We start from the raw sequence: 24,261 nt of genomic DNA on the forward strand, positions 1-24,261 counted from the left end.
AGTGTTCCTGGCTGGCGGCAATGGCGGACTGACGCCGACTTCCTTGATAGCTTTGTCACGACCAGCGACGGCTTGTTCGATGGCTATGTCGCTATGCTCACTGTCGCTGTATGGAGCAAGGCCCAGTTCAATATTCAACAATTGCTGGGTGGGATATTCAGTGTGAGTGCGGACAAAGGGGAGGGACCACGTTTATAAAACTAAAAGTAAAACCTAAAACCAAAAAACTGTAAACCAAAAGCGACAAATAGTTAGCCCAAAAGGTAAACTTAAAGCGACAAACAGTCACCCGTTTGGGCGGTTCCAGCAACTTGACAAATTTGGCTTGGGATCCGTTTCCTCCATCAACGAAACGTTTCTTAAATAACAAAATCTGCATGCATACGTATTTTAGCCGTATTTTGGCGGATTCAGATCCGGATTCGGTTCAGATCTGCGGAACCGCCATTCTTCACCCTCTCGATGCGGGATCTGGTAACTTAGCTTACTAGCCCTTGGAAGAATTTAATTTGCACAAGGAAAAATATTATTGTTAATGTGAAACCCACAACTACACAAAAGTACAAGTTGGCCTAGGCAAGGAATTTTGACTTGCTAAGGCACATATAAATAGACCACATGTCACATCACTTGGAGGCATCATTCATCCATTCATTTTCTATTGGCTCGACTACTTCTGAAAATAGCAGGTCCAACCTCAAATGTGCGAAAAGGGGAGAGAGAATCTGTTGACTGTGTTTACTTTTTGTTTTTGGGCCTTTGACCAGTGTTGACTTTTGGAAGCTTGGGCATGGTTTGACTTGATTTGACTTGGGATTTTGGATTTGTTTTAGAGGCTGAATTCAGGAGAGAGAAGGTCAAGAATTTTTTGGCACTTTGACTACAGTTGACCGCAGATATGAGGCAGGTTTGACTGCAGGTTGACTTGGTGCGTTGACTAGATTAGAAGGAAGATTTGTGGACTGTTTTGACCAATTTTGACTGAGCTGAGGAGGCCGAGTTCTTTGTTGCCTTGACTCAACTTTTCTGGGCACTTTGACCATTGACTGTTGACTGGTTAGGGAAGCTTTGACTACTGTTGACTTTGACAAGAAATTGTAGATTTGAATTTTGACCAGATTTGACTTTCGGGCTTATCTTTGATTGAATATTGGATAGTTGGTTTGGATAGTCAAGGCTTTGACCTTTGACTCATTGTTGATGTACTTGGACATCCTATCTCTTTGCTGAACGAAGAATTTGGAGAGTGTTTTCCCCCTTGTGGGGTTTTTGCTTAGTGTTTGACCAAACTTTGTGTCTCTTTTGTTTTTGGCTGTCTTCTACTGCGCATTTGGTTTACTGTTCTATGTACAATTGCTTATTGTTGCTGGAAGATTAAAATTATATTGGAAATTGATTGCTAATTGAGGAAGAATTGTTATAAGTGATTGTGATAAGCATAGAACATTGGAAAATTAACATGGTATCAGAGTTGAGGTGAAGACAAGCCCAAGGAGACAAGAGCAATCACCTTTGAAGGAATCTAATTTGAAGGAGCTTATTTGACTTGGTCAAGATGTCTACCTCATACTTCAAGATTGAAGAGAAGCTGAATGACTCATCTAACTATGTAGTGTGGAGAACCAGGTTGGATGTGACTTTGGATGAAAATGATGTCTTGGAATATGTTGAAGGCAAGGTACCTGAGCCTCCAGAGAATGCTTCCGCTGCTATCAAAGTTAAGTACAAGAAAGGTGAGATCAAAGCTAAGAAGATTATTATTTATTCATTGAGAGATCATTTGATTGTTTATATTTCAAAATTGGAAAAGTCCAACTAAATGTATGATACGTTGGTCGGGATGTATGGAGTCAACTACCTGAGTCACATTCTTTCTTTGAAGAATCAACTGAAGGACATCAAAATGAATAAAGGAGAGACTGTATAGTCCTACTTCATGAGGATATCCCAACTCAAGGATCAACTGTTGTTTGCTGGAGAAGTTACTTCTAATAGAGAGCTAGTACTAATTGCACTTGGAGGTCTTCCGCCTATTTTGGAGACATTTGTTACAACTATTAGCAACAATGACAAGTTCCCGACATTTGATGAGCTCATTGGCAACTGCAGTCAAGAAGAAACCAGGATGATATCTAGAGGGAGAATTCAAAAGCATGAAGAAGGGGGAGTCCACGACATTCGCTGCTCAAAGAAGATTTAGAATGGACAAAGTTGAATGTTTCAAATGCCATAAGCATGGTCACTTTGCTAAAGATTTCCAAGAAAAGAATGATGCTCCTAGATCCTACAACAATAATCGTGGCTTCAACAACAGGTTCAATAATAGAAAAAAAAGAGATGCTCCTGATGATCGTGAAGAAAGCCACCATCCTCAAAAGAGATCAAGGAACTCAGGGTATGGAAATAATGCAACTGCTACTCAATCTAAGTACTTTCTTATTTCTTCTCTTTCTAGTTCCTCTCCTCTCGATTTGTTTGATAGTTGGTTGGTGGATAGTGGGGCCTCTAGATACTTCACTGGGTATCGTGAAGTCCTGTCAAACCTGGTTGAGAGGGAGACAAATTTGAAGATCATTCTTTGGGACAATTCCACCTACCTTGTGATGGGATTTGGTTCTGTTTCATTTCATTTGGATTATGGTGAATATTTCACCTACAGGATGTTCTATATGTGCTGGGATTGAAAAAGAATCTTGTATCAATATTTGCCTTGGAGGACAAGGGAACGAGAGTTGCTTTTATAAGAGGAAAGGTTCTTACTTGACCTATGGAATCTTGCTTGAGGGATGCCTTCACTTTGGGATCAAGGATTGGGGGCCTTTATAAAGTTAATGAAAGACTAATCTGAGCATTTGTCCATAATAGCAATCATCAATGTGAGTTGTGACACCGAAGGTTCGCTCACCTTCATTATGATGCCTTGCCTAAGGTAAGTAAGATGTTTTTTGGAATGCTTGAGGTCCAAGCAAATCATGATGCAGTATGTCCTGGATGTGCCAGTGGAAAGAAGGCGAGGGGACCATTCTCTTCTAGTAGAAGCAAGTCAAATGAGATGCTTCAACTTATACATTCTAATCTATGTGGAACCATGCCGGAGAAATCTCTTGGGGGCTATCTATACTATATAATCTTTGTGGATGACTTCTCTCACAAAACTTGAATATTCTTCTTGAAGCACAAGGACAAGACATTTGATATGTTCAAGGACTTCAAAGCACTGATAGAAAATCAAATACAGAAAAGAATCAAAGTTTTGAGGTCTGATAATGGTGGAGAATTCATTTCAAGTGATCTCATTGACTTTGCAAGAATGCTGGAATAAAAAGGGAGATCATCGTACCTTACAACCCTGAGCAAGATGGAGTGGCTGAAAGTAAGAACAAGACCATTATGGAAGCTGCACGAGCTATGTTGCATGATCAAACCAAAGTTTCTATGGGGTGAAGTGGTGAACACAATAGCCTATGTTCAAAACACGACCTTGATCAAGCTTTGGGTGATAAAACTTCGAAGAAGTTTTCATAGGTATAAGGCCCGATGTTGGACATTTGAGGATCTTTGGGTGTCCCATCTACTTTCATGCGCCAACAGACAAGAGGAACAAGCTAGAAGCTTCTCGAAAGAAAGGTACGTTTGTTGGATAATGTGAAAATTTTAAAGCTTATAGAATATATGTGCCTGGTCAAAGGAACATAGAGTATAGCAGGGATGTGACATTTGATGAAGATGCTGCCCTTGGGAAAGCAAGGGACACTCCTCCTCTTTCCAATGTTGAGAAGAAGGAATGATGCCATCGATATTCTAGAACTCCCTTCTGTGCCTGGGCTTGAGTCTGATCTTGACGATGATCCCATGGAATGCGTGGACCCCTTGGATCCCCTTCCATGTGATCCTCCTGCCAGGAAGATAACCACTTGAATGACGTGCAACTCACAACATTCAATGTTGTTCGTACTATACCTTCTACTGTCTTCTATGCCTTGATTTTCATGTCTAGCTTTGCCCAGAAATCACTCCAACTTGTTTCAACAAATTTCTCCTTCGGAACTTTTCTCCAGCTTTCACCCTCCTTTCTCCAATCTGCTCATGAAGAATGAACACAATCTCTCTTTTCTTTCCCCCTTTTGTTTCAATAAATGACTTTTAGGCAACCCCAAGATCTAATGGATTAGATTCATTTAGATCAAGGGATGAGAATACATGGCATTTAATTCTCACTTTCTACTTTTTAACTCACCCATTAAATAAAATACCCACATTGTACTTTATGTCTAAAGTCACTTTTCACTTTATAAGTTAATATTGACTTTATCACTTATAAAGTTACTTTCACTTTATAAAGTCACACTTAGGAAAATAATTATCTTGGACACTTTTCCCTAGGTAGAGACTAACCCATGGGAAACCACTTGTCCAAGGTACATTAAAAATCAACATAATTTCACTTGCAATACTTACAATGGAGCAAGTGTGGTAGATTATGTAATTTGCTTGCATGGAGGAAGTTTTGATTGGAGATCAACTTTGGGACTTAAAAGTTAAAATAAGATCACAAGCCAATTTATTTAAGTTTCTCTTGGATTGGAAAGAAACAATTAGAGTAAAAATTCAACACGTCCAACAAAATCTCCCAAAGAGCAAAATTCTTTTGACTCCAGAAAATTGTAATACCTTCAAAATGACGCTAGAGAGGCTCTTTGAGAAGGAGAAAATCACAATTCACGGCCTTCATAGTCATGAATTAACACATTTAATTCAATGCGTAGTTGTAGAGTGCAAAAGAGCAAAAATAAAAAAAGTCCGAAACAAATAGCTTTCTGGTTAATGCTTGGTTTGACAAGGAATGCAAAAAGGCAAGGAGAAGTGTTTAGAGTCAAACAAAGATATAACATAAAGCTCAAAGCTTACAAGCAGTTATTAAGCAAGAAAAATGTCGATTTCATGGTTTCAAGGAGGGAAGAACTAATCTTCCTTGGGAAAAATAATCCCAAATTATTTTGGAAGGAGCTCCAACCAAGAAAGATGCAAATCGGAAATAGTATTGCAGCTTCTAAATGGTTTGACTATGCAAAACAACTCTATGAGCATGATCCCAAGGTTGACCCCCCCACTTGGTCAACATTGATACTGAACTCTTCACGGTGCAAGAGGTAGAGATGGGTATCAAGAAGTTGGGTGTTGGAAAAGCAAAAGACTTAGCTGAACTCCAAGCAGAATATCTAAAGTGGGGCTCAAAGATTCTTGCACCTCACATTACAAAAATTTTCAACAACATCATACAACAGGGGCTCCCCACAGATTGGACAACTAGTTTGGCAATACCTCTTTTCAAGAGTGGTGATGTCAATAATCCCTCCAATTATAGGACCATCATGATAAACCCTTTGTTTGCAAAGCTATTTGGAAGCATGCTAGAAAATAAAATTAGCAAGTGGGTAGAAGAAAGAGATAAGCGTGCTAAAGGGCAAGCATGTTTTAGACCTAAACATTCCGGAGTTGATCATTGTATAACTTTAAGGCACATCATTGAAAAAGTTTGGGAGAAAAAGGAAGAAGTCTTTTGTTGCTTTGTTGATTTCAAAAAAAGCGTTTGACATGGTTCCTAGGGATAAGCTTTGGCACAGAATGGAGGAACTTGGGGTTCCTAAACATTTGAGAGAAACTGTGCATAGGCTGTATGAAGAGGTGAAAGTCAAAATTAGAACTTTAGCAGGCATTTCTGAAAGTTTTAGAAGCGATATCGGGGTCAAGCAAGGTTGCCCACTGTCTCCTACCCTTTTTGGTTTATATATCGACAAGCTTGAGGAGTGGTTAAATTCGCAAGGGGGTGATGGTATTTATTTGGGCAAGTTTGTTATAAGGCTTCTTTTGCATGCAAATGACCTTATTCTGATTGCTAAATCGGCTCTTGGTTTGCAAGAGCACTTACTATCCCTTGAGCATTTTTGTAGAAGTGTGGGAATGCAAGTCAATATCAGTAAAATGAAAGTAGTGGTTTTCTCTAAAAAAAGAAAACATAGCCAGCATAAGTTTTACTTTGAAGGCAACATTCTGGAAGAAGTTGCGGATTACAAATACCTTGGAATTGACTTCAACAAAAATCTAAGCTGACATGCTTGTAGAAAGAAAAGAACTTTGGGGGGTTGGAAAGCATTTTATGCTTTTCAAAATAGGTGTAGAGAGGCAGAGTTATGGGATTGAAAAACTACTCAAACTTTTTTTGGGCTTCTAGTGATTCTGATGATTCTCTATGGTTGTGAACTATGGGCCAGCGTTACATCCGACATGCAGTGGAAACAAATTGAGAAAATTCAGAAGCGTTTGATTACAAACAAATTCAAGATTAAAAGTGCAGTTCCATATGCTATCTTGTTAAGTGAAATAGGGGCTGCTCCTATTGAAGCAATTGCTATGGTGAGAGTCATAAGGTATTTTAAAAAAATTGAGCAAATGGAAGAGGGTAGATAGCCTAAGGTTGTCTTTAATGACATATTGTGCAACATAAAAAAGAGTTGGATGCAGCAAAATAACAAATGGTTTAGTAAATGGGGTATTTGCTTGAGCACGTGTCCCATAAACAACAAATAGATAAAAGCTTTTGTTATGGATAAGTTCCACAAGCATACTTGGGGTAAGGAGCTAGGAAGAAAGAAAATGTAATATATTGAAGTGTTTAATCCCATTCATAGTGATCAAACAAAAGCATACATAGAGGCCAATATCTCTTGGAGAGCCAAAATTCTTATTTGCTCAGTTAAGGACTAATTCTCATCAACTCTGTTGTGAAACAAGGTGCTGGAAAAGGCCAAAAGAAGCGTGGGAGGAAAGAGTATGCATTTTTTGTTCTTCTAAGAAAGTGAAAACATAAAAACATTTCATTTTAGAACGTGAGGCCTTTAAAGACAACAGGGAAAGTTATGCAGATACGCTGGCAGCTAGTTCTTGGGATAATCTATTTAGTGAGGGGTTTGTGAGAAGCGGGGAGCATTTATTGTGACACTTCACAGAAAAAGGGCCAAATACATCAAGCAGATGAAGAAGCAATCTAAATAATTTTCTTTCTTTCTTTCTAAACTCTTTAAATGATTCACTTGATATTCCTTTATATATATTTACTATATATATTAAATATTTTAAATGCCCCTTTTAAATAAAAGATATAATTCTCTTTATATATATATATATATATATATGTATATTCCCTTTTATTATCTTTTCCAAAGGGGCTTTATGTTCCGTTTTTACTTCATATAAATTTATCTCCTATGTTTGGGTGCTTAAGCCTTTTAATCTAATTTTAGGCAATGATTTTGTGCTGTATGTTTTGCTATTGATTAAATGGTCTTGTCCCCACCTTCCACAATGGCACCACACAAAATGCACATGAAATGTCCACGAGGGTGGGAGGTGATTTTTAAGACTGTGATTTTCTAATACGTTTCAACTCGAAGTATTTTCCACTCATAAAATTATGATGAAGCTGGGCTTAATAAAATCGAGAAGTCTTGATGTTTGACCTTGCGTTACGGCACTCTTCGGATTCAATAATTCCCAACGTCTTGTCCAGAGGAAGTCTGTACATAGATCTATACAGTTTGGCGGCCTCAACAAGGTGGATGGTAGGCTAGATAGTCTAGTGGTTGGCGGCAATGGTGATGGACAAGACTGGCATAAAAATGACATCGACTTCTATGCAGACAATGGATAAGGTAGTGGCTACAGGTATGTTTAACGCACACTTTATTTTATTTTATTTTTTATTTTTTATGATGTTTGTTTTTTGTCTTTTTTTTTAAACATAATATATATATATATATATATTTTTTTTTTTTTTTTTTTCAATATATTTATTTGACCCTTTTTAATAATTTTTCACTCTTTTTTTTAATTTTATATTTCCTATATTTGTAATTTTTTTCTTTCAAGTCTTTTTTTTTTAATTTCTATTATTTTTTTTTATATATATTTAATAATATTTTTTAAATGACGAAGGGTTTGAATGACGAAATTGGCGAAATGGAGAAACTCCAAATTTTGTGTAGCAAAGTGCTTCAATTGCTACGACAATAAGGTTGACAAAGGATTGATGGCCAAAGGCCGGATCACACTGGTTCTCTACAACAATTGAGTGGCCAGAGGATCAAACAACTCTAATACCAAATGTTATGAACAAAATTCATATACGCAGTAAAATACTTGGAAGATTTGAAATATATAAATACCCATGATAGGGTCATATATATATATATATATATATATATATATATATATATATATATATATATATATATATATATATATATATATATATATATATATATATATATATATATATATATATATATATATATATATATAGGAATGTATAAAATATATGCTACGAAACCGGATTCGTCCAAACCCCTGGACGAATCCCGAATCGGACGAATCGGACACGATTCTGTCCTGACACGTGTCATATTTCCATGACTCGTCGTGTCATATCCGGGTACGTCGTGTCATGAGCGAGTCAGCAAAAATGAAAAACGTGTCGCGATTTTGGAGAGGAGTCCTGGTTTCGGATTCGTTTTTCCGGCTGCTGTAGGTTTAAGTTCGCTGTTATAGTTCCCATTTGACCGCATTTGCAACCTTAACATCGATTTGGAGCGATTTGGAGCGAGTAACAGCGATTTGGAGCGCATTGCAATTTGCAGGTTTAAACTTTAAGGTTAGTTTGCTGAACGATTCACGCCTTATCAGTGATTCACTGATTCAAGATATAAATTTGCTGAACGATTCACGCCTTATCCGTTTCATTATCGACCTAAAATTTGTCAAACTCCTCCCACAAACAGCCACGGTGCCATTTTCCACAATATTTAACGGAATGGCCGCATCTCCAGCCAATATTTAACTCTCTAACTGCTTTTACAGTTTACCTCATTTGACAGAAAGCAAATAAGTTTATAATTTTATCACTGTGCGATCCATTTCTGTGCGATCATAATATATATCATATATGGATTAGGATTATGAACCATAGTTAAATTAATAAATAGAGTATACGCCACGGCCCACTGTATACGCCACTAAGAAGCAGGCCGAATTCTAGAAAGGGTTTGGGGTTAAATTTTATTCTTTTGATGGATGGTTTTCACTGGGTCTGAGCAAGGCTTTTTCACTGGGATTATGAACAGAGTTTTGCACACCCTTTGGCATTTTTTTGACCTCTGTTGCAAAATATCTGAGGTTTAAATTGCCCCCCACAACTCGGATTTCTGAGGCACATTGAGCATCCTTAGAGCGAATTCTGGGCAAAGTCTTGGCCCTCTTTCCTTAAGTTTTTTCACTCTTTCACAGGGTCACACATCTGAGGTTTTTCTGTGGTTTTTTGGCCACCTCAGAGGCTGATTTTCAGCCCCCTCTGATGGTATATTTCTCTGAATTAGATGTAGGTCCTGAGGCCTAAATTTTGGCCCTAGAACAGAAGCAACACAGTGGCAAGCTGAGGCATCTATATAAGGCAACTTGGCTTGTCTTTCCAAGGCCTAACCCGACCTTATCTGAAGCAAGCTCTGAGATTTCATTGAACTTGATTCTTGTTCATTTCTTTTGCTGTTTGCATTTTAAAATTTTTACAGCAGTTTGACTGTTTGTTCAATTTTTTTACAGGTTGAGGTAACATGGCTCAATCAACGGCAGGGGCAGCAAGGAAGGGCAAGAATGTCATGGGTAGAGATGCTCTTCCTCCCCCAATATCATCAGAGTCTGCTGCAAGTAATCTTGAGGGAAGAGGAGTTAAAGACAATGAAAAATATCCATTGTGGAAATATGTCGCAAGAGAGGATGGGTCAAACAGCAAGGGAAAGGGAGGAGGCAATGTGCAATGGAAATGCAGCTTTTGTAACATTTCTTTCACAAGCACATATCACCGTGTGAGAGCACATTTGTTGGCTATACCTGGTAAGGGGATTGGAGCTTGTAAAGATATTCCTAAACCAAAGAGAAAAGAATTGGTAAAGGAGGCCCATGTTGGTATGGAACATGTGGCACTGGCTTCAAAATCAAAAGCACCCAAGGGCAAGAATGAAGACCCCCTTCCATTTTTGAGGAAAGCCACCTCCAAATTTCCATTTGAGAGTTCTACTTCTACTGGGGGACAAGCATTAAAAAGAAGATCACTTGGTCCAATGGACAGGATTTTCCAAAAAGAGAGACGGGACGAGCTTGATCTCACCATTGCCTTCTTTTTCTATCAAAACTTCATATCATTTAATGTTGCACGTTCACCTTTATTTGTTGAGATGTGCCGAGCTCTAACTCAAGGGGCTCCAGCAGGGTATGTGCCTCCTGGGTCAGAGAAGCTGAGAACCACATTGTTGACGAAGGCAAAAAAAGAGGTGCAAAAAATGCTCGAGCCTATTAAGGCATCATGGCCAACATCTGGGGTTAGCATTGTTTCTGATGGATGGACAGATCCAGCACGACACCCAATCATCAACTTCATGGTGTCTTCCTTGAATGGTCCAGTTTTCCTGAAAGCAGTGGATACACTTGGCGAATACAAGGATGCACAATTTATGGGTGAGTTATTTATTAGAGTTATTGAAGAGGTAGGTGTTGATTCTTGTGTGCAAATCATTACAGATAATGCCCCTGTTTGCAAGGCGGCTGGCATGATTGTGGAAGCTAAATATCCACAAGTGTTTTGGACACCTTGCATTGTCCATTCATTGAACTTAGCACTGAAATCCATTGCTTCTGATGTGCTTTGGATTGGAAGCATTATTGAGGATGCAAGACATATCCGTAACTTTGTGCAAAATCATACAAATGCCCTCACTATCTACAAGGAGTACAACAATCTATCATTGTTGAAGATTGCTGATACACGGTTTGCATCTTCATTCATGATGTTGAAGAGGGTGAGGGAGGTCAAGACTGCTCTTGGGTCCATGGTTATTTCTGAGTTTTGGTCTTTTTGGAGAAAGACAGATCAGGCAGCCTCTAAAAGAGTGAAGGACACGGTACTAGATGATGCTTGGTGGGAGAGGGTAGATCTAATTATTCGGATCATGGACCCTATCATCTCTTTGCTTCGAGTTGCAGATACAGACAAACCCATCCTAGGAGAGGTTTATGAGGGATGGGATTCCATGATTGAGTCTGTGAGGAGCATTATTCTACAGAGTGAGTGCCCCCCGTATGAGACATCACCAGAGGCCTTCTGCGATACCATACATGATATTCTTGTCCGCAGATGGGACAAGAATTGTACACCTTTACATTGTTTGGCTCACTCATTGAACCCCAAATACTACAGCCATGAGTGGCTGAATGGTGGACCTTCCCGCAGATTCCCTCCTCACATGGATGGTGAAATCTCACAGGGGAGGAAAGAGGCGCTTCAGCGGATTTATCAGGATAGTGCATTGCTTGCTGAGGTGGAGGATTCCTTTACAGAGTTTTCCACTGGCACTGGTCGGTTTGCAGGTTATGATGTGATTAGAGACAGGGGGCTTAAGAAGCCCTACTCTTGGTGGGCATATCATGGGGCAACAAGCCGTCCTCTTCAGCAGTTAGCCATGAGGATCCTCTCTCAGGTGACTTCATCCTCTTGTTGCGAGAGGAATTGGAGCACATATGGGAATTTGCATACTGTGAAGAAGAACAAGCTTGAGTAGTCCAGGGCAGAGACAATGGTGTATGTGCACACCAACCTTCGTCTTATTTACAGGCAGAGGGAAGAGTGGTTGAGGGGAAAGACAAAGATGTGGGATGTCTTTCCTGAAGATATGGGTCTGGACACCACTGTTGAGTTGGCATTGGCCAACATGGATCTCGGTGATCCAGTGCTAGACCCTATTAGTTTTGATGACTCAACCTCCATACCAGCAGATGCAGAGGCGACTATGGATACAGGGGAGGAGGAGGATGCAGAGGAGAGCAGTGGGGACCATGATGATGGGGACAGTGATGCTGATTCTGATGCTGATTGATGGCTTGAGGGCCTGAGGCTTTTATACCTATAGAGTCTAGACTTATAGTTGTTTTATATTTTCTATTTCTATTTGCCATTGGCATTGCACCAACACTACCTATGTAACAGATTTTGATTTGATGACTTAATGAGAAAACTACAGTTGTCAGTGTGTTTATCTTACTATCTTAGTATCTTGTAGTTGTAAGTTGTCTTTCAGTTATGAATTATGAATCATGATTTAAATTTTTAATAGATTTATCATTTATCATTTATGTGACCAGTACCACTGACATTTATTTGAATTTTGTATGTACTATGCATGCTAATAGCTATAGATGAAGATCTATGTTTGAAATCAATAAATTTGTATCATTAATTAAAATTTGTGTAAGAAATATGCTAATAACTAATTTTTAAGATATATATATATATATATATATTATATATTTAAATATATATATATATATATATATATATATATTTTAATAAAATAATATATAACGTGTCCTAACGTGTCTTGTTCCGGGGGTCAGCGTGTCCCGAATCCGACACCACGAATCCCGAATCCTACGTGTCCCGAATCCCCGTGTCAGGTGACTTAGAATATATGATATATGAGATGATGACACTGTTACAAATGAGGACCTGCTTATATACCTAGGCAGGTGCCTTTTCATGAATGGTCAGGTCATGTCCTTAGGGACTTGGCTCTTCTATACTAATCATTAATTAATCATTATTTATATTTACATTAAATATATAACAATCTAATACTGCCCTACTTTCACCAATCCAACAAGTCACTGTTGACAAATCAATATACTATCAATCAATCAAACATAGTTACATTTTTTATTATCATTTTCATGCGGATGCTTTCCTCCATATTTTAGTATTTGCAGGGCCAATCGAGCCCTAAGTGTGCAGGTTTCTGCCCTGCTTTCACCAATCCAACAAGTCACTGTTGACAAATCAATATACTATCAATCAATCAAACATAGTTACATTTTTTATTATCATTTTCATGCGGATGCTTTCCCCCATATTTTAGTATTTGCAGGGTCAATCGAGCCCAAGTGTGCAGGTTCCCCCTATTTTCCAACCCTTTGTTATTTCTCATTGCTGTTTGTGTCCCTTTATTGTTTATATTTTCCCTTCAAACAATTTAGAATTTACCTTATACTGATTATCATGTTGATGATAACTTCAATGCTTGGAGTTTGCATAGATAACCATTTTTTTAGTCCTCTTCAATCTCTCTTTATGGGTCTGTTTTCTCTTTATGCTTCTAAAAGCTGTGATCTGGTTTGGGTCACCTGACTGTCTGGATATGTTGTTGGATTTGATATAAACAGCTTGTATTTTATTTTATTATTGACATTGCCCACTTTTACCGGGATCATTGTGTGTCTTCAGTCAGAAAGGGTCCTTGGAATTTGCTTTTTTCCTTTGTTATCAATGGCTTGAGTTAAAGCCAAGGTCTGGTTTGTTACTCCTAAATTTGATTTTGATTTTAGACTCTCCTTGTATTAACATGGTCCTCATTCACACAAACTGCTGTAACTACAGGGATGGTTGCCAGGACTACGAGGAGATGGAGATTCAAGCCAGCTCCCTACCATTGCTATTGTGGCATCATATGATACTTTTGGCGCTGCACCAGTATGATTTTTTAAAGCATTTTACACAAGGCTTGCTACATATAATTTAGTGCTCAGTTATTGGTCTTTACTTTAATTTAATAATTTAACACTTGTAAAATGGCTGCAGGCTTTGTCTGTAGGTAGTGACAGCAATGGAAGTGGAGTAGTGGTTTTGTTAGAACTTGCAAGATTATTTTCTCGCCTTTATGCAAATCCAAAGACAAGAGGAAGGTACAATTTGATGTTTGGATTAACCTCTGGTGGACCTTATAATTATGAAGGTACTTTCAAGGTGAGTTTATCTTTGTTTATCTGAGATTGGTTCCTTTTTTTCTCTTGTATTTGAACTTTGAAAGCTATTGTCTTCATGGCTTGACAGAAACTTTGATCGGTCTTAAATTTTGTTGTTTTCATCCAGTGGCTAAGGAGTTCTGATCAACGTGTCCGAGAAAGCATTGACTATGCTATTTGCTTGAACAGTGTGGGATCATGGAAGAATGAGCTTTGGCTTCATGTTTCAAAACCTCCTGAAAATGTTTACATAAAACAAATTTTTGATGTATGGTTATGTCTTCTATGTTGTGTGGTATTTTACTTAAAGGTTTGTTTATTTTTCTCTCTATATTCGTTCTCCACATGAACGCTTGTTTTCTGCTAATTGGCATGTTTCCTTTAATGCAGGGTATTTCAGATGTTGCAAAAGAGTTAGGAGTTCCTGTAGGTGTTAGACACAAAAAAATAAATATTTCAAATCCCCGAGTAAGCATATTCATTCAAGATATGGTGTAGCTTGCAGCATGAATTTCACACCATTTTTAATCTTGACTTGTTTTATGTTTGTGTTATATGCCATGAACTGCAAATTTTATGTTGAGGACATGAAATTCTCAGAATTTAGGAACATGAAAAGTTTTAGTATTTTCATTTTGAAATGAATGTCTGAAATTGTATGGAAAATATTGCAATCTGAAATTCAAGCTCTCTCAAATCTAAAATATCTATTGGCAAGGATCTATGTTTTCCCATTGTTTTTGTTTTGGCATGTCCCGTATAAATTTGTTTAGGCATGGTGCAGGTGGCATGGGAACATGAACAATTTTCAAGGCACAGAGTTACGGCTGTCACTCTATCAGAACTTTCTTCACCTCCAGAATTTTTAGAACATGCTGGAGGCTTATATGATAGCAGGTATGAATTAAATAAATAGAATATCTACTGAATTTTTTAGCTTTGGTTTAAATCAACAATGGTTTTATGTCCGAGAGGTTTATTATTTATATGTTCTATCACCGTGTTTTGTTTGGCAATTTACAACAGGGACCATGTAAAGGATACTGCCGTGATTAAAACCATCAAGTTGATTGCTGAAAGCCTCGCTGTAAGCTTTCTACTGTACTTCTTTGACTAGAAATAACTAATACAATTTATTTATCTATTTTTTTCTATTTGATGCAAAGAAACAATCTCAAGTCAAGTTTGATTAAAAATCTTCTTTCTTGTTTTCTTTGTACCTGCTAGAAACTTTTAGATGAATTTTCTTCACCTTACTGTCACAATTGTAATTATTCTTTGTGTCTATATACAACAAATATGCAAGTGTTAGATTAAGTAAGCAGTTTGATTTTTTAAGGTATTATTATTTCTTCTGCATTACATATACGCTTGTGCGTACACTAATTCCATTACCATTCAAATATGAACTTAAACGGATTGCTTTTCAGTGTTATGGTCTTAGTAGTTAAGTTCTACTGTTCTATGACTATGGTCATAGTAGTTATTTATTATCGTGTATTGCCATGTAATTATGTAATGTGAATATTGTGTCGGAATTTTCCAGAAATGGCATTCAATGGGAATTATGAAATTTCAGCTCAAACTTGAGTTCCTGAATCTATTTCTTGTGAACTTTCTGCATAAGGTTTGAATCTGAAATGTAAATTACGCCAGCACACATTTAACTTCTGTCCAACCAAATACGTGAGGCAGCCCAAGAATATAATAACTGAACATTTGTACTTCAAGGGATTTCCGGCCCTTTGAGCAGACTTCCCTGCACTAAAATGGATTTGAAGAAATTGTTTGAATCTGAAATGTAAATTACGCCAGCACACATTTAACTTCTGTCCAACCAAATACGTGAGGCAGCCCAAGAATATAATAACTGAACATTTGTACTTCAAGGGATTTCTGGCCCTTTGAGCAGACTTCCCTGCACTAAAATGGATTTGAAGAAATTGTTTGAATCTGAAATGTAAATTACGCCAGCACACATTTAACTTCTGTCCAACCAAATACGTGAGGCAGCCCAAGAATATAATAACTGAACATTTGTACTTCAAGAGAGATATTTTCCGGTCCTTTGAGCAGACTTCCCTGCACTAAAATGGATTTGAAGAAATTACTTATTGCTGATATTTTATTACAGCTATAAATCTGCCCACTTAGCTTCTATATGTTTGACAAATCAATTAACAAAATCTGTTTACTGTCATGTTAAATCATCATGCATAACTGGCACTGGAAACTACTCAATCATCATGAGAACATACATTGAAATTCAGATCTGCAAGTGCACGAAGTTTAGGCAGCAGGGAACTCTTCATATATACATAAGATAAGGTTACAACTTGCAAGTACATACTGTTGAGAAAAAGGATACCGAGGAAGCGTTTTCTATTGCTTTTTTCCTTTGTCTAGAAAAACACATAAGAAACCTTTTTAGTAAGTGACTTTAGGAGTTATTAAAGTCACACGATTTTAGTCATTTTATGAAGTGAACAAGTTCCTTCTACAAATTAATTGCTCCAAAAGACTTGGAATATCAAATTATCCATTTAAGGATATAAATATTATATTAAAATGAATAAGAATGATAATGAATGGTTTACAAATGAGAACGAGAGGCTTCCTTATATACCAAGCAAGTGTCTCTTCATGAAGAGTCATGTCTCATTTAGACATGCCTCTTCAACCTAATTACTAATTAACTAATACTTATTTATGCTTATTATCATTTACATTATTTGTATATATTTTATTCGTTACATTGCCTCCTTCCTCAAAAAGCTTTGTCCTCAAAGCTTGTCGATGAAAAAAGGCTTTATCTCTTTTTCGGCTTCGAATGTCTTTCTCTCTTGGAATAATCATCCTCGTTGATACAAGTTGATATGATCTTCTTAGGGACAAACAAAATTGTTGCATTGAGAAGGGATCAGACCATCCCAGATTAATCTTTTGTATAGCATTCTGATCACTAAAATTTTGTAACGACTTGTCAGCATAAGATGGAATTGATATTATGTCATTATTCTCTGAAACATTAATTTGTTGTCTACGGTTTGAATGGTCCCGATACACAGCTTGGTTGATTTGTCTATTCTCATGATTCGGATGCCGATATAAAGTTTTTAGATTTTTTTCTGGCGAAGATGTTGAATTGGTTATGGAACATTCACTTGGGATGTCCATTGTCTAAACTGCAACATCTACGTGTGTCGTTTCTTCAACTGACTTGTCTTCTTGAGTTGTCATATTCACTAGATCGGTATTCGTTCCCTTATTTTCAACTTGGACTGTTACGACTAGAGATTTCGATGCTTCTTCTTGAGTGAAATAGTCATCCTCGTTGATACAAGTTGATATGATCTTCTTAGGGACAAACAAAATTGTTGCATTGAGAAGGGATCAGACCATCCCAGATTAATCTTCTGTATAGCATTTTGATCACTAAAATTTTGTAACGACTTGTCAGCATAAGATGGAATTGATGTTATGACATTATTCTCTGAAACATTAATTTGTTGTCTACGGTTTGAATGGTCTCGATACACAGCTTGGTTGATTTGTCTATTCTCATGATTCAGATGCCGATATAAAGTTTTTAGATTTTCTTTTGGCGAAGATGTTGTTGAATTGGTTATGGAACATTCACTTGGGATGTCCATTGTCTAAACTGCAACATCTACGTGTGCCGTTTCTTCAACTGACTTGTCTTCTTGAGTTGTCATATTCACTGGATCGGTATTCGTTCCCTTATTTTCAACTTGGACTGTTACGACTAGAGATTTCGATGCTTCTTCTTGAGTGAATTGTTCCAACTTATCTTTTAATGCTTTCTTATCATCCTTAAGCTTCTTAATTTGAGTGAGTAGACTTTGATTATGGTTTTCCAGTCATAAAACTTCTTTGATTTCTGATTTATCAACCTTATTTTCAGTGTTTTGAATTTTAAGATTTTCATCTTTTAGATCTTTGATTTATTCTAATAAATTTTTATTAAGGTTCTTTAAATGCAAAGTTTCCTCTTTGTGACCTTAGTCTTCTTCACTTGCACAAGTAATCTTTCGACGTGGTCCTTGAGACGAGAAATTTCTTCATCCTTTTCCATTATTTCTTTGTAATGTATATCCACAAGATTTTTATGTTCGTGTTCTAACACTTCCTTGCTTTGTTGAATTTTGGCTATTTTGTTATTCTCTTAATCTTTTAGCTGCACTTTCTCGGTACACTGGATAACATCATTCTGTGGAAGTGATGATGGATGTAAAGAATGGAAGAAAGAATCCATTCTCTTTCTCTCCTCAACCCGTCGCTCCATTATTGTATAAATTGTTCTATATCTCTTGCAATTGATTGTTTTTGTTCCCAACACAGGGATTCCATATTTTTTCTTTTGTCTTCACTTCTTTTAACTTCGTATGGTTTTTTGTTTTGTTTTTGTTTTATCATTTTATCTCCCTTTTTTATATATATATTTCCAATATTCTCCCTTAATGTGGATTGTTAAAAAAAATACTCCTTTATATTGTTGCTCTCTATATATGTATGTATTTCTTTATATTAAGACCCCTTTTTCAAAATAATTTTATTATCTTATAATAATAATAGTTTCATTTTTTTTTTTTTTTAATAATAAATTGGTCCCTTTTTTATATACTTAATTACTCCCTTGATAACTTTTTAATGTCACCCCACTTAATAAATATAAAGGTCATGTCTTTTTATATGACACGGTCACGATGTTAAAATACCATGGGCTATTGCCATGGGTTGTTTTTAAAACCTCCGTTAAAATGCTCTCCACGTAAAAAGTAAAACGTATTCCTTTTGTTTTTTGTTTTTGTTTTTGTTTTTTTTTTAACTTTTTAAAATACCATGGGCAATTACCATGGGTTGTTTTTAAAACCACGGGCTTCTTCAGGTAAAAGTTTTAAATATACTTGGTATGAGATTTTGTAACCATTTTGTTTTTTCTTCTCTTTTTTATTTATTTACTTATATATATATTTTTTTGGTTAATTTTTTATTTATTTATTTTTATTTTTATTTTTATATTTATATTTATGGCCAAAGGCCTAGAAAAATGGAGAAAAGGAGAAACTCCCAAATATTTAGCGAAACGCTTAAACTGCAACAACAATAAATTTGACGAAGAGTCGATAGCCAAAGACTTGGATCGGAGAACGAGCTCTGTGCACCGGTTAAGCAACCTAGAGGACCGAACTGCTCTGATACCAAATGAAGCAAACAAAGTTCCTTCTACAAATTAATTACTCCAAAAGACTTGGAATATCAAATTATCCATTAAGGATATAAATATTATATTAAAATGAATAAGAATGATAATGAATGATTTACAAATGAGAACGGGAGGCTTGCTTATATACCAAGCAAGTGTCTCTTCATGAAGAGTCATGTCTCATTTAGACATGCCTCTTCAACCTAATTACTAATTAACTAATAATTATTTATGCTTGTTATCATTTACATTATTTATATATATTTTATTCATTACACTTTATGAGGTTTAAAAGTACAATGTACTTTATTATATTAAAGTTACTTTATGTTTCTAAAGTGACTTTATAAGAAAAAGTACATGGTACTTTACAGTGTTGCGGGGGAGCGCCCTCTGATCTCGCTCCCAATCCGCGCTCCGGGTGGGAGCGACTCGAGAGCGGGTTGGAAGCGCGCTCCCGAAATCACTCCCTAAAAAAAATGCTCCCTGCGTTTTCGGGAGCGTTTAGCCTTGTTTTGGAGTAATGTTCCAAATGCAATTTTTTTCAAAGAAACAAATAAGTTTTGAGTGGGGCAGCGTAATGATCAAACCTATGGCCCTAGTATTGATATGCAATTCATGGTAATGTTAAATTCTTAAAGTAAAATTGACATTCTCCTTAATCTTCATTTTCATCCTTTCACTTAAATTTTTAACATTACTATGAAATGACTCCGGATGTTTGAGAGTGGTTCCAACCTCATTGGATTTCATATGGAGAAAGTAGAATTTTACAGATACAGAGGTAATGACAAAGTTACCTCTGGATATTAATGCTTAGAGGGTGATATTAATGACAAAGACCTTGATTTTCCAACAAGACTAAAAAATTAGACATTTCTCGTGGTGGCAAGAGGCCCAAGTATAAGCAATAGATAATATATTTGTTTGTCTTTTCTAGTTTCTAGTAGTTTTATAACTATTGACTCTTTCATATTTATTATGATATTTTTTTAAACAATAAATGACAATTTAAGTTTGAAGTTGGCAATTATAACTCATTAGTAATGAATTATGAATATGATGCTTCATGAAAGTTGAAAGTTGTTTCATTTCATTTTATAACATTTCATTTCATGTTAGATATTATTTGTTGTAATGGTTACACTTAGCTTACAAGTACAACTTTGGTGATCAATGATGATAAATGTTATATATTGAACTTTGAAAGCTTGAAACTTTAAGATTGATGAATCATGAGACTCAATATGTTGTATGTTACTATGTTACTAACTTGTGGACATGGTTGATGAAGATTATAACTTCTAGATGATTGTTGTTATATGGTTCAATCTATGTTTTTTTTTTGTTAGTGTTTGTTTATATCTAATTCATCATTCTACATGTTTTTGTTGACATATATGTATCAAAATATAAAAATATAAAAAATCTATATATTATATAAAAAACGGTACGGGATTCGCTCCCAAACGGGAGCTTCTGAAAATGTCGCTCTTGCACCCGTTTTCGCTCTTGCTCCCCGCTTTCGCTCCCGCTCCCAAGTAACACTGGTACTTTATATTATTAAAGTGAATTTACGTGGAAAAAAATACAAGGTAGAATAACAGCAATAAAGTGACTAGGGAGCTCATTAATGAGGGGGGAGACATAAAAGGGGGTCAATGGGAGATTAGATCTCCACCCTTGATCAAGGAGAGCTGAGATCTAATCTTAGCCCTTGATCATAGGGTTAGGGCTTCACCTCATTATGAGAGACTAAAAAGGAAAAAGGAAAGGAGAGCTCAATCATTCTTCAAATGGAGAGTTGGAGAAAAGGAGAAGAGAAAAGGATGCTGAAAGGGCTTCAAGAGGAGGCCGAGATAGCTTCTATAGGAGGAGGCTCTTATTCTTCAAGTGTAGAGTTGGAGAAGAGGAGGTTGAGATAGCTTCTAAACGATGGGGCTCTTATTCTTCATGTGCAAGTTGGAGAAGAGAAGAGCAAGGAGAAGGAGAAGAGTTTGAGGCTATGGCAACCATTTGCCAAAGAGGGAAATCTACAACAACTTGGAGAGATTCCACAACACAACAACAAAGAGAGTCTTCTCACAGCCTGAGTTTCTAAGCTAGAAACCTGGCACACATTTCTAGGAAACCAGTGTGAAATTTGTGGAGGCCCGAAAATATAGGGGCAACAAGAGTTTCGGGGAGGTGTCAGAACCTGAAATTTGTGGAGGCCCGAATTTATAGGAAAATAGCAGCTCAAATATCTAAGATCAATGGCATGAATTTCAAGGCTACCACAACACAGAAATCATGGAGGCTCTTGCACATATTTCGAGGAGGAAAAAGGGCTATCAGTGGCATGGTTTTCTAGGCAATAATTTCAGTCAGTGGCTCAAAATTTAGTAGCAACATACCATCATCAATCTACTAGCCACATACCATCATCATTTGCAATAGAACTTGTTAGAGCAAAAAAGTAAAATAAATCTTTGTTAGCTTTAGATTTATTTAGATTTTCATCAATGTTTGCTGTAGAAACATGTTTTCCTCTCCTCTTTCTATCATTCTCTCTTTCAGGACATTGACTCATATAGTGACCAAAATTGCAACAATGGTAACATTGAATCTTTGACATATCCTTCTTTCCTTGAGGAGCAGGACTTCCTTTTGGTTTTCTATTCCGGAATCCAAACTTATTCTTTTCTCTATTCTTCCTTTTGGAATGTGTTGCAAATGCTTGAGGGTCTTCTTCCTTTCTATCTCATGATATAATCTTTGATTCTTCCCGAGCACAAGACGACCATAGTTCTTCAAAAGTAGTGTTGTGAACATCTCAATAACATCCCGATTTTATTTCGAAATCACGATATTTTGGTCTAGCTGATGTTTGTCGATTTTATCGATATTTTGATGGTATCTTGATTTTGCCGATGTTTGCTGATTTTTACTGATATTTTCCTAATTTTTACGATTTTTTGGTTTTCTGGACCCTTGCCAATTTTATCCCAATGCCGATGTTCACAACATTGTTCAAAAGTGGGAACTTCCTGCAAATGCATCCCATGATCTAGGTAGTCCATTAAGTGTTGTAGGCACAAGTTCCTTCTCAGAGATGACTTCATCAATTGCTTGAAGTTGATCTCTCAGTTGAGAGATTCTTATAAAATATGAATCCATAGTGTCATCATTTGTCATTCTCACATCACGAAGCTCATTCTTCAAACTCATGACTTGACCACTGTTGTTGACTGTAAATAAATTAGTTAGGGCATCATACTGTTGGAATTTCTAATTCGAACCCTTTAGAAATTCTTCCTGCACTATCTGGTTTATTTCACCTACTTGTTTAATTACTTTACAAGTTATTTAACCACATAAATACTGAAAATAAACACAAGGACAATCTCAACATCTACAAATCATCAGCTGAAAGAAAACAAACACACAAGTGACACCATTATTTTTGGCCAAATGTCCTTGGAAAAACCCAATGCGGGAAAACCGGTGCAACTATTCCGAGGGTTTATTATTATGCAATATTTCCTTGAGTACGATTGGGTGCCTAACCGGCTCACCCGACAGAGAAAAATAAACGACAGTAATACCTCTATATTCGGAAACAGGTATTCAGAAAAACTGTCCCACGAAACCCTCTCCGACACAACTGAAGCTTAGCGATGGCCCTTCTGGCCATTGTGTCAGCCTCCTGCTAACCTGCGTCCATTGTTTCAAAAAACGACCGAGTCGACTTCGACTCAGACCGAGCCAATGCCTTGCCGGGTCGACTCGGTGGCCGAAATGGAACGGATGGCTAGGTTGTTACCGAGCTAGTCATTGACTTGGTCAACTCGGCCGAATCAGTCACAACTCGGCCAACTCGGTAATGACTTGGCCGACTCGGTAACAACTCAGCCGACTGAGCTCTTTGACAAAAATCCTGAAGCACATTTGTTAAAAGTTGTTTCGCCTCCTACATATCATTGGTTGGGTTGTTGTTTATTGCATATTTATAGCCCTAAAGTAATCTATCACTGTGAGAAAGTTTTGAAAATTACAAGGCCGAAGTGTGGTTATCCTAGTGGCATGAATTAGAAAATTGAAACAATGCATTGAGCCATACAATGTTTTTAAAAAGGCAAACGTTTTGGCAATGGACTAATAAATACATATTTATCATTGATTGTTCTAGAGCTTGACCATAATTAAATCAAGGGTTTTGAGACTTCATTAGGGGCAGAGAATTGGTATTATTGTTGTTGTAGTCTAGTGATTGTCCTTAGATTGAGGCATAAAAAAATTCTGGCATTGGTGGCTAAGTATGAACTTTGTATTGGACAGTGCACTGGGTGCCATTTTGATATAATGGATATATTCATGAGCTTACTTTGATCATATGTTGTCTTCTCTCTATATTCTAAAGCTTTGTGTTTCAAAACATGAATGGAAATCTTTAAAATTATATTTTTTATAAAAAAATATTTAATGTATTTTTTACAACGACCGAGTCATTGAAATCAAACCAGCTGATTCGATACCGAGTCGGAGTCGATCCTTAGCCGTTTTCGAGTTGGAGTCAGAGTTTCAAAACATTGCCTGCGTCAGCCCAGGACCCTCTGCGTCAGCCCTCTGAGGCACTGCGCAGCCTCTAGGATCCTTTGCATCACTCCAACAGCCTCTGCATGGATGATGCAGTCCCTCTGGCCTCTATGCTGTCTCTGCTGGGCTTTGCGTGGCCTGAATTGGCTGTTGCTCTCGCTCTCCCTGCTTTTGCGTTGGTCTCTCAGTACTGTCTCTGCCTCTCTACCTAGTACTCATTGCCCCTCGTTGCTGATCACTGATTCAACTTTGTTTAGCAACCCCGCTCTAGCAAAATGAATGACTGATCACTTTGGTGTATTCTCCAATTGACCCTCAAGCCTCTTCTTATACTTTTCTCGTTGGTCCTCCAATGGCCGAGATTAAATCTCTAATCAACTGCTAAGGTTAGATCTGGCTTGATCTAGGGCTTTTGGAACCTTCTAACCCAATTTTATATTAATACCCATTAATATTTTATTTTTCCTAAGTTTAGACTTAGGAACTCCATCAAAAATGTTAATTATTTTAATATCTTCCAAACGGGGTGCAATTTGTCCAAACCATTTATGGGTCTTGGA

At 36.9% G+C, this 24,261-nt stretch overlaps 1 protein-coding gene across 2 annotated transcripts in view; it reads left to right on the top strand.

Annotated features, from left to right (window-relative positions):
* LOC149218711 (M28 Zn-peptidase nicastrin) overlaps positions 1–24,261 on the top strand; it is a 171,813-nt gene that overhangs the window by 112,752 nt on the left and 34,800 nt on the right. For both annotated transcript variants that reach the window (XM_089384132.1, XM_089384131.1), the window contains exons 6-11: positions 13,532–13,624; positions 13,733–13,897; positions 14,024–14,164; positions 14,287–14,364; positions 14,681–14,793; positions 14,923–14,983. In XM_089384132.1, the coding sequence (XP_089240258.1) occupies positions 13,532–13,624; positions 13,733–13,897; positions 14,024–14,164; positions 14,287–14,364; positions 14,681–14,793; positions 14,923–14,983 (651 nt within the window). The remainder of the gene's footprint in view (positions 1–13,531; positions 13,625–13,732; positions 13,898–14,023; positions 14,165–14,286; positions 14,365–14,680; positions 14,794–14,922; positions 14,984–24,261) is intronic.

Source organism: Pinus tabuliformis, chromosome Q (genome assembly GCF_031772625.1).
Source record: "Pinus tabuliformis cultivar Carrire ecotype Pingquan chromosome Q, CPIR1, whole genome shotgun sequence".
In the NCBI taxonomy this organism is placed as follows: Eukaryota; Viridiplantae; Streptophyta; class Pinopsida; order Pinales; family Pinaceae; genus Pinus; species Pinus tabuliformis.